The sequence below is a fragment of the Carassius auratus genome, chromosome 36 (genome assembly GCF_003368295.1).
Source record: "Carassius auratus strain Wakin chromosome 36, ASM336829v1, whole genome shotgun sequence".
NCBI lineage: Eukaryota > Metazoa > Chordata > Actinopteri > Cypriniformes > Cyprinidae > Carassius > Carassius auratus.
Window position 1 is genome coordinate 11,339,333 of NC_039278.1, and position 15,900 is coordinate 11,355,232.

Genomic DNA, 15,900 nt, shown 5'->3' on the forward strand with positions numbered 1-15,900 from the left:
TTGACCATGTGCATAATGTGAATAATGAGCCAGTGGATGTGAAATGCAAAATAGTTGACATTCTGTTAAAGTACGACAGCAAAACGAGAGGGAATTCATCGCTGATAAGGCATGTTGATCGAAGCTGTTCAACACCTGCCAGTGCCCAGAATTAACCTACAATCAAATCGTTTGTTACAGCATCAAAACCCATTTCTGCAAAGGTGAAACAAATGATAACCGAGAAGTGTCATCTTTTGCTATAAAGACATTAGGCCTTTTAATATTGTAAATGGCAAGAGGTTTGAAGAGCTGGTGCAAGAACTAATTCATGTCGGGTTGTGTATGGGAGGGTTCCTGTAAAATGCCATGTGATAATTGCGAAGACGTGCACTGACATGGCAGAAGAAAAGAGGGAAGCTTTAATACAGAAACTTAAGACTTTGTTGAAGGATGGCACAGTCGCAATGACCACAGACATTATCGGATGTGTTATTTGACAATCACAATGTGTTATTTGACAATCACATGCCATTTCAATAAGTGAGGATATGGAACTGGTGAATAAAACCCTGACAATTACAATGTTCCTTTTGGAAGTGGCAAAGACTGGAGAAAATATCAGACGGGAGATATTGAAACTAGTGGTGACAAAGTTTGGTCCTCTCAGCAAAATTGGGTGACTGATGAGAGGGCAAACATTAAATTAGCTCTGCGGGCATACCAGAGATTGGACTGCATTGACCATGTCATTAATACGGTACTGTGCCATGGACACAACATTTCAGAGTTATCCAAAGCCGATGGTGCTCTGGACATAGACGATACCATTTCTGCTGCTAAATTATTAGTCAGTTACGTTAAACATTAGGGATGGCAACTGTCAACAACATTGCTGCATATGGGAGACACTCGGTTCAGTGCAGTGTACCTCACACTGACTTCTATACAGAAAAATTTATCATGAGCTCCATGAAAAGCTGGAGCCAATCCATGGCTGCAGGTGCTTTAGATGTGGAGATATTAGATCCAGAGCTCTCAGGAGTCTAACACACTCCTCCTCTGGCAAAAAGAGCAAATTTTGTGGGAAAATGTACAGGAACTGACCGGTAAGATGACAAGGTCACTTGCTGCATTGAGATGGCTATCATGGAAAATGGATGCTGTTGGCTGGTGGAAGATCAACAAAACATTTATACCCCAAAATTTGCCAGATCAGTACTTTGCATCCCGACCAGTAGCATCAGCAGTGAAAGGGTGTTCAGTGCTTCTGGATGCACCATCAGTGAGCGCAGGACCACGCTGAAACCATCCACAGTGGATTCAATAATTTTCCTCCACAAAAACATGTAGCCTAATCTTGGTGAGTAAGGGTTTTTCAAATTATAACTAAATATTATTTGAGTCTTAAATGCATGATATAGATGTACAGGCTAATGTTAGTGTAGCTGGTTCAAATATGAATATTGTTATGAACTTCATCAAAACTTATGTTTTTGTGCTTCATATTTTTATTTGGAGTTATTATGTGGCATAATGTACATAATTAATTATAGTGGGAACCGTTCATGCAGAATACTGTCTTGTATGGGGCACATATTGGTGACGCACATGATACCTCGTGCGATTGGCCTACAGCGCCATCTTTAGAAGCACATATGCTGCTGACGAGGTCTGTTGTGTGCTGTCTCTCGCTCTTCAAATGAGAGCGCTGCTTTCTCCATGCTGTACGGGCAGACTGAAGGGGAGAGAAGGTGTATCCCAAAAAAAGTTTAATTGTGCTCTGTGTGTTTCTGCAGACCTGCTTTTTGCAGAATAAAACATCCTGAGACCTCCTCCAGCCGCATTGTCTTCATTGAGAACGACAAAACACAACCAGAGTAAACCTGTTACATTAGCATTATTCTTTTATTAAATTTCATGTGCTATTCACCATCACATTGAGGTCCAATTGTGGAGAGAAGTGCAAAGCAAATTTCCTGGAACCTTTATTTTAATTTCGTTATTGCCTATCTTAATTTAGAATTTATCTTCATTTAATTTGTTAAGAGACTCCTCTTATTGGTGCATTGGCCTATTTATAGCCTAATTGTTTTACTACTTGTTTTTTTTCTTTGTTCCAACTTCCAAGTGGCCTATAGCCTACGTAGTCATTAATAAATTATGCTAAAACCTGTATAAATGACTCATTCTTGACCAAAAGGCTGTGTGCATGCGCACATTTGAATAATGTCGGGCTGTGGGTTCAGGCTTTTAAAAAGCTGTCAATCAAAATGTACTCGTCGTGCCTAGAAGAATTGAAGAAGGAAATCTTGGGGCAGGTTGGACTGTCGCCCATTAATGCCGCCCAACTATTTCATGACTGGTCCTACAACCCACGGCGGCCCGCCCGTGTGCAAGTGACCGACCTCTCACACCTCACTCAACATTGGCTACTGGCCAGGGGTCCCACCGCACAACAGGTAGCGGAGCACGTTGTAGTGGACAGCCTTCTACGGGCCCTTCCCCGCCCTCTCCGGCAGGTGGCCGGTATGCGGAACCCTACCAACATAGATGAGCTGGTGGATGCCATCGAGCAGGCGGAGACCACCCAACACCTGGAGGCTAGGGAGTGAGCACTGCCCTTTCCCCGAAGGGTGGTCCAGGAGCAACACGCGCCTGAGGGCACCCAGCGACCAGTCGGCAGACCGGTGGTTCCTGGGCCACAAGATGAACCCATGCCCACGGAAGCTCCTCACTCCACTAGACGTGCTTGGCTGGCACGAAGCCCCGATGGCATCCTGTGCTGCTGGCCTTGGACAGCCCCAGAGAGGGTGAGTCTTCACATCATAACCCTAACGTCTATTATGACCTCTTCCAGCAGGTAACTGGGGCTGGGGCCTCTGCCTGAGAGCAGCATGAGGACGACCGCCTCAAACACTGCTGGGCCCAAGTGAGGGTCTCCGATGGAAAGGACCTCCAACACCTCACTTCGTGTTCAAAAACGTCCTGCTGTACTGCGTTGCCCAGCGAAGGGGGGAGGAGAAAACTTTGTTGGTGGTCCCACGGACCAAGACAGGAGCAGTGATGGAACTGCTACATGCCCAACCCATGGCCAGCCACCTGGGGGCCCAAAACACCATCCAACGCATACGCGACAGTTTCATTTGCCGGGCCTGGTGGCCCAGGTGAAACGTTTCTGTCAGGCCTGTCCCACTTGTCAGTGGATGTCTCCATGCACCCCTCCCCCCCAGCAGATACCGCTGCCCATCATTGAGGTGCCCTTCGAGCGTATCAGAATGGACCTAGTGGGGCCGCTGCCAAAGTCTGCCCGAGACATAGTCTGTCACACCTGCGGCCCATCAGAAACGGGCTTTTATAAACAGCGTCGTCGAACACAGAGGTGAGAGATGTCTCCAAAAGACTCGGCTAACAATTCTATATGTTTCCCCTCCAGACAGCAGCGTGTGACCACCAGCCCACTAAGGGCATGGACCTCACGGACCCACACAGCACTGCGCACCGAAGGAGGAAGAGAAGGCTCAGCACTGAGCACCGGAACCTCTCACGTTGGCTATTTTTCCCTTCACCACCTCAATAAAATCCACCCTTCGGGGAACTTTCCTTGATCCTCGTGTCCTATGCTTCTTCACCCCGTCACAACGTGTAGAACAATTTATAGTGCTCTCTACTCGAGTGTTGGGATCTTACCGACATCTGTTAGAAAGTACCATGCTTTAGAAACAGCACTTAACTCAGAGCACTTAACTCAAATATGATTATTCTTGGACTATGACCTAAATTTAAAGAATGGTTAATGGTAGTAACCTACAGTGCTTTTAGAGTTAATACATAATGCCAGCACGTGCATTCCTTGCCGATTAAACCCACAACCTATCGTTAGCACAATACCCTATCAGCTGAGTTACAGGTACATCTTACTTACAAAGTATCTTCTCGATAGTGCACCTTTCAATCCAGCTTTCAGTAGAATGGTTTAAGATGTGGGTGATGGTGTTGATCATTATCATCCTGGGTAAAGTGCATTTGAAACCATTTTGTCTTAAATGTAGTTTCATTGTTGGTAAACAAATGTTGCGTACCAAACAGAATCTTAAGCAACAGTATGTCACTGTTTCTGAAGTCTTATAAATTAAGTCTCAGATGTACGTGATTACCATCATATTTAACCTTTATGGACACATTTAGCAGTAGTCAGTATTTTACAAATGTAGTGAATGAGTCAAATCCAGTTAGAATATCAACTCAAAGTATGTTAAGTGGATACATAATTATAATTTTCACATTAATCTTATAGCTGTTTTAATATCTGTTCATTTTTAATTATGTGAATTAGCTAATTTAGAAATTTCCAATGGAGTTTAGAATTTGAAAGAAAAACATGGCACAGTAACAGTTAAGATTTAATTACTTTGTGTTCATTTTATACACCAATAACACTTGCACTAAATTGTCAAGACCAATACAGTGACACATTTTCTAAGAATTTTTTTTGCCTTTCTTCTGCTTTTCTGTTAAGTAGCAAACCATTCCATTTCTCTGAATATACAGACTTTTGAAGTATGATTTGAGTGCGCTTAACACTCTAAAGTAGCCGTTCTAAGAATTTGAAATGTGTAATGCTGTTTCAAAACTCAATTGTTTTAACCGTCAAAAAGACATATGGGTATACTGCTATGGACTTGTGCACACCAAGGCTTACAGGAAGTCTTTTGTGACTCACTCTCCTTCGTGAATTGGTGGCAGCAAAAGGTGGCATGACCATCCTCGACAACTTAAGATCACACTGTGGTTTGATGTCAGCTTGTTTCGGAAATGAGGCGGCTTTGGTTTTCCATGTAGCGGATACGAGCACAGCATTGAACAGGATGAAAAGCAAAATCACATAGTTCTGCATTGACCAATTTTCGCTGATTTCAGGAAACCGTTCAGAAATATCAGTTGAGGACAAGCAAGAGTTAAGAAAAACTTAAGAAAAGATTAGCTTAATTGCACATCCTAGGCAACTGCCTGTATGCCACTGACAATGACAGTAGTGCAAGGTGGTGCAGGGGCTGACCCATTAAGCTCACTGGCAGTATCCAGTTTCCATTTTACATCCTAACTTGAGTGCGTATTCTCAGTTTTACTATTTATGTATTGGCTGTTCATTGTCAGTGATCACTTTTTGCCACATCAGTTATATTTGCCATAAATTCCAAAAGGCTTTGTTTTGTGGCAGTCGTGGCCTCAGAAAGTCAGACTTGTAACCTGAAGGTTGCTGGCTCGAGTCTCAGGCAGGAGTTGTCGTGGGGGGAGTGAATAACCAGCACTCTCTTCCACCCTCAATACCACGACTGAGAAGAGACCCTTAAGCAAGGCACCACACCCCCAATTACTTCCCGTGTGCTGCAGCAATATGGCTGCCAATAATGCCTGATGAAGTGAAAGTGACATACAGCCAACGTATGGTGAACCATACTCAGAATTCGTGCATTTAACCCATCCAAAGTGCACACACACAGCAGTAAACACACACCCGGAGGTTTTTTTTTTCAGTGCTTTAAGTTTTTTATTTTAATTTTTTATTATGCAAGTCTAAAGTATTTTGTTCACAGTCTACTAAAGAAATTGAATAATCGAATGTAAAATAAAATAGTGTTTTATTCACTATTAGAATTAAACCTTCTTTGTTTCTTATTAAAGCAACAAAAGTCCTTCAGTCATGTGATGTGAGTAATTTTATCTTTGTCTTTTGTTAATTAATTCATGAATTAGTAATATTAAGCTCACAGTCAGCAGCAGGAATATTGGCCTGCTGTCATTTTAAGAGCTGCACGGATCCAATCTACTGTTACACAAGTAGTTTCATTGTCACTTAAGACATATCTGACAATGGTTTATGTGAATAATCAGCAGTATGAGTGATGACACATTTTCGCATGTACTGTATTTTGACCATTTAGGCGCACAACTTAAGCCAAAAGTTTATTTTACTTGTCTATGTTCTGTTCACATTAGTTTGGGTTTTTATGGTGGAGCGAAAGTACATTGCTGGAAAGAGGGCAGAAAGGGGAACAACAATAGTTTTATCTTGATTATTGTAGGCCAAATGGAAATAGAAACTGTTTTTTGGTTAATTGTACAGCTCTATGTGTGCAGTTAGTTGATGGACAGAATAAAAACAATAATTTTTTTTTTTTTTTGGTATAGCTAAGAAATAAGCATTGCAGACTCAACGTAACCTATTTGCTTTTTCATCTCTAAATCTCACTTGAATCTGTTCTACATCAAAAGACCTGATGTTTTGGTGCTTTAGAAGCCTGTGTGCAACTAGTTTCATTAGGAGGTACCTTCATATAGAAACCCTGCAAAGTTTCATGCACAGCCCGATAGTTTGGTGTCGATAGATGCATAAGAGTACTCTATTGTTTTGCAAAAGCTTTCAATTTCAATAGCTTCCCCAACCAACTAACCACCCTAGGCCTTGCTTAGGGTTCTGTCACAACTGAAACTAGCTTCTTGTTCCCATACTGTTTTGCTTACTCAGTAGCTCACACCACGGCTGCAGGAATAAAGTTTCATGGCCTATGTTAGCTGTTACATAGTTAATCGCATTAGGGTGAGACATGCATCGCTGCAATTACAGTAAAGGGCTGACTGTTGAGCTGCTGGTAACTGCTCTATTTAGGTCAGTTTTGAGGTTAGCACAGTCATGTTTTTACCCTTACTAACTCACTTTGACACACCCTGTAAATGATTGTGTTAAGTGATAAGTCGCAGGAGCACCATTTTAATGATTTGCCATTTTAGAATTTAGATTTAGCTTCTTTGCTCGAAACTTAGCATAAAGGGTAGGAAGTAAACCGAAGACCAGAATGAACTGATGTCAACACGAGAAAGACAATTAACCACATTAACCAAAAAAGGAAATGTTTGTTGCATTATTCAGTTGAAATAATTTATTGATGACACTTTTCTGTAACAAATTCTAAATAAGCATCAGACACATATGACACTAACAATAAATTAACTTTTGAGCTCTTAAAATAAAATAAATAAAATCCATGAATAAATATCAGTATTTACACAAGTTATTACACACTTTCAAGTTATTTCATTAAGTTGGTAAAATGCAACTAATTTTTAAAATAACTCCGGTCAATGTGACTTAAACAACATTTTATGGTTTTAGTTCAGTCTAAAACTGCCATAGTGACATCCAGAAGCTGAAGGTGAAGAGGAAGGCATTCCAATGCATCATAAAGTAGTGTGATGGAATGGTGATGTGCAAGCAATAAGTTAAAGGATGAAGTCCATTTGTGCCATATCCTACAGTATGTTCTTGATCATATCCATTGTTTCTACATTATTCTTCATTTTTTCAGACTTGAATCCAGTGTGACATCCTATTAGTGCTTGACTCTCTTTGATGCCAAATACTGCTCAATGTACTTAAACAGCATATCAAGCTCTCCCATGGCTTTAGAAACACCGTTTTCCTTCATCTAAAGAGAAAAAGATGTTGTCAAACTTTTGAAGAACTTACAGACATAATTTAATCATTTCAAACAATGTTAGAGTAGAAAATAGTTCTGATGGTGTAACATGGTACTTTTATTAGCATTAAGCTGTTGAATAAGACTTACCTTTTCATATGAGTTCTTTAGGGTGGCGAACTCAAAGGGATTTTGGCAAGAAAAGTAATTCTTCTGTAATGTAAAGAAACAAATGTTATTTCATGTAGTTTGCAATGTTCTTTGCCTCACCATACCATTGCACAACAAGCACTAGGTATTTTGATTGATTTGCAACAGCTCTTGCCCAAAAAAAAAAAGCCACAAAGGCTTTCTACATATGTGCAGTATTTCGACATCCTAAAGATGCCTGCACTACATTTTTCATATAATAACATTCAACGACCTAACATTAGACATCCTAAATTTAGCAACCTAATTTTAATGAGTTCCCTAATAAAGACATCCAAATGTTTTGCTGTTCTCCCAGCCTGGATAGACAGGTAACTCGGCTGGTTTAAGAGTGGCTCGATTAAAATGTGTTTGTCATCAGGATGAAAAAGTTAACTCTAATTGTGAAAGTAATCACATCAGTGAGACCAAATTTATCATCCTTTAAACTTATTTTATATTTAATAATGACTGAATGACAGACTTACACATTTCACCATATCCCGCTTGAGATCCTTAAATATATTTCCAATGGAGTCAATTGGTGTTTTGGAGTGCAAGTGGTTCTTCTGGACAGCTGTTGGCAGTATGGTATCCAAGTAGAAGCGCAGGATATCATTCATGACGTGACATCCATAAGGACTCTGTGGATCATATACGAGATTTCTCTTTTATGAGCTGTTTCAGACACCCACGGTTACACCACACCACACTTTGGCACCGCTGTAGCAATATGCAGATGCAAGACGTTCGGCGAGATTTTAGTTTTAGTTTGCAGACGTCTTGCACAAAACCTTCGGTTTCAGTATGATTACTTCTGCTGTTGCTAATTTTACATTTGAACAACTGCTGCAAAAAGTACTGTGGGAGTAGATGAATGGAGTTTGGTACTTACATTGATGTTCTGTTGAACGTTTTCGTCCAATAATGGTTCCAAGTCATCATTGGACTCCTGAGGAGAAAAATGTAAACAAAAACCCATTAGAGAGAACCTCAAACCTCAATATAGCATGAAATAAAGCAGAAATGCCTTGTAGATTGGGATTTGCAAGGTTCAGACTTCATTCAGTGGATCTGAGCTTGAAATCAGCCTGAATATACTTACATAAAACCTCTGTATTTCTCTATATGCAGAACGGAGCTCCTTCAGTCTCACAGGAAAGCCCTCCACAAATGAGCAACAGTCAGACTTGCAGTCAGCTCTTCTGCAGTGCGCACTGTCAGTAAGCAGAAGCATGACTAGAGCAGAAAGGATGACTCCAGTGAAAATCATTCTTTAATCCTCTTTCTTAGTTCTTATAAGTATATATATATATATATATATATATATATTTTCAGCCCTCAGTAGAGGAGATGTGTAGATTAGCTTTGGGGTGCCGTTATTTTATACCCCAGAAAATTCCTATCTAGCTTTTTGTGGTGGAGGGGTGGAGGGGGGTGTTGACTTACTGGCAATTTGTGTGTGATACTGTGTCATCACCTGTTAACATTTTTTTCTTTCTGTTTTTGGAATAAAGAAGTTATAGGAAAATTGAACTTGGATGGTTAATTTAAGATGAAGTCAGCAAAAAAATAAAAATAAATGTCAGCAATTTTTTAACTGCTTTTTTAATCTCTATCTATCTGTCTATCTATCTATCTATCTATCTATCTATCTATCTATCTATCTATCTATCAAAATGGATCAAATATAATATATTAATTTGCAGTTCATTTTTGCAAATGAATTTTGGATAATGACGAAAAAATTAACTTAGTAAATAAAAATGTATAAATGAATCGTCCATGATTAAACCATCTCCGTTGTTTAGTTTTTTTTGGTTGTTTTTTTGCTGGGAATCTTCTGTTAGTTTCACAGACAGAAGCAGTGAACTGAATAGACGTCTCATCTCTGACATTTTTAGTTTTTTGTTTTTACGCAGATGGTGCACAGGTGAGTGTAAACTCACACATACAGAAATGATTGTAAGGGGTCCAGTGTGGTTTCTGGGTGACAAATAACTCCTTGGTATTTTAAACCACAGACACCTTTCACATTTACTCCGGCTCCATTGATTCTAAAATAATGCATGCCAGACTTTCTCCTGAAATTCATCAACATTTTTTAGTCTCTTAAAACTTACAAAAAATGAACCTTGATCTGTCCCTCCCCTCCTGTAAAATAAAAATTTGTTCCTCGTGGGTCAAAATGACTCAAAGGGTAAAAATTACACTTTTTTGGCCCAGAAAGCTTATATCGATCCATTCCTACTTTATATTTTTTCTTAATATTTATTATTATTATTATTTACATTATTTTCCTTAATCATTCATGTTACGATGTGTTAATATGTGTGTGTGTGTGTGTGTATTTGTACCGTGTGTGTGTAGAGGAATATTCTGCCTTAAATATTTTCTTGGATACAGTATTATTCCTATTTCATGGCTACTCAAATAAATAAATATGGCGAAAAATTAAATATTGATTTGAGTTGCAATTATTATTTTACCATTATATTATTTAAAAGCTCCCATTAAGAGAAAAATAGTCCATCTCAGTGTACAAAACAGTTGACCTAGAAACAAGACAAACACTGCAACAACAATATTAATTAAAGTAATATTAACACTGAAGTCCTCTGATGTCACTCTTACTACAATTTTTTTTATTGATGAAAGAGCGAGAGCAGTGTTGTACTAGACATAGTGCTGGCGTGAGTCACCCAGATTAACTGATTTAAGAAAGCACTCAGTGATTACTTAAGACAGCTATAAAATAGCTAGCTCTGTACTCTATTTTGCCTTTTAATTCAATTCAATGGATGTAGGCATGTAAGAATAAAACATTACGGCACTTTTTAAATGTGATGTACATGGTTTGTAAACACCAACTGTGAACACATCTATGTCTGGAAGAGACAGAGTGTAAATATGTTTGTTGAAATATTGTTTTCAACTGAAATCAAGCTGACTAAGCAAATTCTTGACCAGTAAACTCTATACAGCCATTTAAATATATATATATATATATATATATATATATATATATATATTTAGGTCAAGTATACCTATATTTAGGTCAAGCTTCTTGAAGATGATCTCAAGAAATTAAGTGTCACTAAAAGCACATAGACATTTGTAAAGTCACCAAAAAACTACACACTTTTTTTTGCTTCTGCTTCTTCTACAGTTCACCACAGACTGGTTATATCACATTGAAAATGTCACAAACACTCACAATCAGTGAAACTACATGTTTCATAATCAACGAAACTACATTTAGCGAATGATTTCCCATTGTGAAGTGGCATACAATGGCTTGAAAATCAACCAAAGCTAGCATTTTATTTAACCCAATTATATGAAATCTCAAGGCCGATTATCAGTCTCTGTAGCTTTTTGTGGATTGTTTTTTTTTTAACATGCCACTATACATCTCAGACAGGGGATTTCATTAATCTTTCATTTATAAACTATCAGACAGATATGGAAAGATGCTTCTTTTTACAATACTACAGCGCGATGGAATTTCATTAGATGTCATTAACTGATAAAATAAACATAAATGAGCTGACCTGTTCCATGACTTACTATTACGCAATTTTTTTGCATTTCTGGTTGTATCTCAAATCATGCATTAGCGGGGGGTAAGCCCAACCCATGATGCAAAATTGGTGGTTTTGTTTCTCTCCAGAGGTAAGATCTACAAGAGACGCACAGACAGGCACAGATTACTGACAGCGAACGTAATGGAGGGCCTTTGGATAAAAACATAAAGGAATTTACAATCTTCTGCCTGAATGCATTTGAGCAGCAAAACATTCATCCTGCGGAAAGCCTGAAACCGAGAGAGATTTGATCATCTTGCTTCTATCATTATTGATCTTGTGTGTGTTTCGACTAATAATGGAGTATTGCAAGTTAGCTAACTACTTACCAATATAAATTTTGCCCATTGGTGATTCATTCCTGTACCAGTCCTGTATCTAGAATATCACAGAAGCTCTGAGAAAGCATATTATGACTTCTTCAGATGATCAGCATGCAGCTGGCCTGTTTTGATTATTGTCTGTAACAGGTTTATGTTTAAGCTAAATTAGCTTTTTTAAATCCAGCTAAATACAGATGCTGAGGTTTGAACTGGTGATGCATTGGGGGGCAGCAGTAAGGAGCTTTGAGGGGAAAGCTTAAAAAAGGGATTTATAAGGTAAACGTACTGAAACACCCCATATCGAAAACATATATTATTCACACGGGGTTTTTTTTTTTTTGACAGTTAAAAGTATTTGCATATTGATAGATTCGTGTTCTGAGATTCATTTGCATACGGATAGATTCATGTTCTGAGACATTAAATATGAAACTGCTCTGCATCAACATATGAAACTGTTTAACGTATGTCAGCTCGTTAGTTTAAAAGGTTTTTCTAGTATAATATCTATAGCCTTGAATTAAATGTTACAACTATTTTCAATATGCAGTATTTCAGATTAACTGAATTGTTTTATAGATTGCAGGTTTTTAATGTATAAGTAGAATAATATTGAACCTTTACTTTAACTTCTGTATATATTTTACATGCAGCATTCCTATTTGATGTAAAGTCCCACATTGCATGGCTAAGAGAGTTTCTGTTATATAATAGTTTCTGTTAAGCAATATAGGCGGTTTCGGCTAAACACTCAGCTAAAGTCATGATAAACCACATTGACTCATTGACCACCTTGTAATATTGGGAAGTTAGGAAAGCTGTCAGTTTTATATTTATCCAAATTATTTTATTGATCATAAGATTTTTTTGATGAATTGATTACATACTCCCTTATTAATCAGTTATCTTGTACCATGAACGCATTAATCATTTTGTTTCTGGTGATTTTAATACTAAAGATATCTACTTTAGACCAAATTTTATTAGATCTTTGAAAACCGATATGAATTGTTGCAAGTACACCTTTGTGTAAAGTTGCTTCTTGTTCGCAAGGGTCATCTCCAGCCCCTTTTGCTTCACTAAACTGTCTTTAAAGGAAATCGCTCAACATTTCATTCTGCAGGAGTTTCAGTTTCACAATTTTTTTCTTTAGTTGAACTGTTTAAGGCGTCAAAGCCAACGCTCATTGGCGTTCTGTAGTGACGCATATGAAGCATGTACGATGAAGCTGTTATGGCTCGTGCCTTTGCGGCCACAGGTACCCATATGACTGAGGTTGTGTTCCAAAACAAAACAGAATGCATCTGCTGAAGCATACTTATGGATGTCATGCTGCATAAAAACTTCGCCCTTCCTTTTGCTGGAACACAGTTTGCATAATTTGTTTTCAAGGGCCATCATCATGAAATCTAAGTCGCAAGAGTCGCAAGATTTGTAAAATGTTTTGGAAAAGAAAACTCTTATGCTCAACATGCCTGTATTTACTTGATCTATAATCTATAATATATAAATATTGTTGAGAAATATTATTGCAAAATTAAATAATAATTGTTTTCCATTTTAAAATAAATTGTAATGCATTCATGTGTTGGCAGCTGAATTTTCAGCAGCCGTCACTCCAGTTTTTAGTTTCCATTGAAAGAAAACATTCTGACATGAAGATTTAGTGCTTATGAAACTGTTGCAAACAATCCAAAAGAATGGCATTTACTTGAAATAAAAATCTTTTGTAACATTAGAAATGTATTTTCTGTCACTTTAAATGAGTTTTAATGAATCATCTCTTTGAACTTTTGAACAGTAGTGTATTGCCACATAGTTGGCATGGCAAGATAAATAGGTTTATATGCCTTTTAAAAGGAAGAAAATTAATTACCTCTGTTTTTGATGTAAGCAACTGTGTGTCCACTCAAACTCCGATATTTTGGCACAAATTCATCTGTTGCTTCACAATGGTAATGAGCAGGGAGATAATACTGTATATGACCTAGACTATGTTAAATACAATACCAGTGAGGATAAATATGGTTTGTTCAACCACAAAATGTTTTGTTAAGTCAGTTATTGGCTGCTTATAGCAGCAAACTGAAGCATTTAATAAACTAAACTCTCAATAGTTTTGCATATTGATTCATTTTAATGAAGTCTAAAGTAAAATCTGAAACTGCTAAAATAGACCTTGAAAAAAACAAAGAACATCACATTTGGTCTTCAACAGCACAGTTTTGCACCCTGTACATTTTAATATGTAAATATGTATAAATGAATGTGTAAAACAGCAAATGACTCAACAGCTGACTTTGAGTTTATGACCAATAGTTTAATTGAACAAAAAGTCTTTTTCGTGACCCATAAAGAGTTTGATTTGAGGAAGTGGTATAATCAGGCATCAGGGACATGTGCCATGGATTCTGGAATAAAGTGATGGCATGTTGTGTCAAGAAGCATGACACATGTCTCATTGACAAAATAGAAGAGTGCGGGTACTATTGTGGGTTTGAAAGCTCAATTAGGTTCAGTGCTGCAAAGCTGTCGTGAACTACCTCAGGTGCTTAACACGCACTTTTGCTCATAGTCCTGGGAAGTTTTAGAGGAAGTATATTGTGTGCTGAGTGTGCTGAGTAGGTTCTTTCCCATTTGGTTAAGAGTGACCTACTGTACTGTACATTTAGTTTTGACCATGCAAAACAGATGTTTTGAAACTGTAGAAATTTTAAACCTTGTTGCATTTTTTTTGTGTATGTGTTTTGGGTACCCTGGCAGTATTCTTAATAATAATGTTTGCTTACACTGAAATTTTTTTTATTCATCCAGTAAAAAAAAATTGGGTAATGTTTCACATTACAATTTAAATTCTATTTTTGATCCAAACAACAACAACAACAAAAAATATATAGATTTAATCAAAACAAAAATTCTCATAAGAAATTTATTTTTGTAATTTTCATAGACATGAAAATAAGAATAAGACAAATATTATTTGAGCCAAGGTTTATAAAAAAGTTTTCATAGACATAGAAAATATTGTTTAGGGCAAATTACTTATTTTTCATTGGCTTTTTTTTTTTTTTAATTATTGGATGAATGAAAAAAAAAAAAAATCCGCGTAATTTTCAGGTTAAATCTGTCAATTGTTTCATTTTTCCAATTTGTTAAAATAGAAAATTGAGAAAAAAAATAAATATATAAAGGAACATTCATGCAATTATCTGTTTTATTTTAATTTCATTCCAAATGTTAATAAAAAAATAAAATAAAATAAAAACATGACTTTTTATGTGAAAACATAAAACATCCCATAATCCCCATAAAACATGAAAAAACTAGTTTAACAAACTAACATAAAACCGTTTATTTCAGAATAACAACAAACGGCATCAAAACTATAAGGTTTTAGTCCACAATATTGGCAGTACTGAATTTTTAGGTGCTAACTCACCTTTTAAAAAATTAACATTATGTTGTGTATTTGGTGTAATGAAATGTGTTTATGCGGATTTAGGGTTAAAAAACACATTATTTTCAATATAATGTAAATTTTTTTGCACCTCTATGGCCCAACTTTCAGAAATGCATACATTTTTACAAAGCTCATTGGTCTGAAAAGTGAGGTGTGCTCTGATTGGCTAGCTATCCAGTTCATTGTGATTGGCCAAATACCTCAAGGGTGTTAAGGAAATGTTACACCCCACAACATACCGTAATGACAAAACCAATAAAACCCATTACAAACGAGGCATTTGTTGCATCCAGTAGGGACATAATTACTGATTATATTTTTTTTTTTACATGTTGCATATCACGCCAGGTAAACGCGGATATCATGCTCTTTCGCAAGGCCAAACAAAGTAGTTTTGCTTTCACAACGAAACACACAGCATCTATACACATGGCGGTGGCTACAACAACAAGACTACGGTGAGAGGAGAAGTTATGCCTTCTTTCTTTGCGTGAACATTTTGGCGACATTATGCAAATATTCCCACACAGTGACGTTGACGTGTGGGCATGTTTAAACAACATGTTTTAGGAGGGTGTGGATGAGTCTTAACTTTTATAAAGAATATCTCATTGGGTTTGAGACTTTAGTCTTTGCAACTTTAGGAATTGTATCTATTCGCAAACAGCCTGTAACACCCCAAAGAGAAAGGAAAACTTGAATTTGCATCATATGACAACTGTGAATCTTAATAGGAAAATAAGGGACAGAAAAAGGGACACTCAAAATAATTCTTCTGTACCATATAGTGTGTCACTTGGAGTGTGTGGGCTGCTTTTGGTGCTTGAATTTGTTCTTCAATATTAATGAGATCCAGGTTTAGGAATATCCCAGAAAATGGCAAT

The 15,900-nt window shown here is 37.3% G+C and overlaps 1 protein-coding gene across 1 annotated transcript; it reads right to left on the reverse strand.

Moving 5' to 3' along the window:
• Nucleotides 1-6,909: 6,909 nt before the first annotated feature.
• Nucleotides 6,910-8,929, reverse strand: LOC113055241 (interleukin-10-like). Its single transcript, XM_026221365.1, has 5 exons — nt 8,752-8,929; nt 8,542-8,598; nt 8,135-8,290; nt 7,608-7,670; nt 6,910-7,466 (listed from the first exon to the last, which is right to left on the reverse strand). The coding sequence occupies exons 1-5, from the start codon at nt 8,917-8,919 to the stop codon at nt 7,371-7,373; spliced, it is 540 nt and encodes a 179-aa protein (XP_026077150.1). The 5' UTR covers nt 8,920-8,929; the 3' UTR covers nt 6,910-7,370.
• Nucleotides 8,930-15,900: the final 6,971 nt, after the last annotated feature.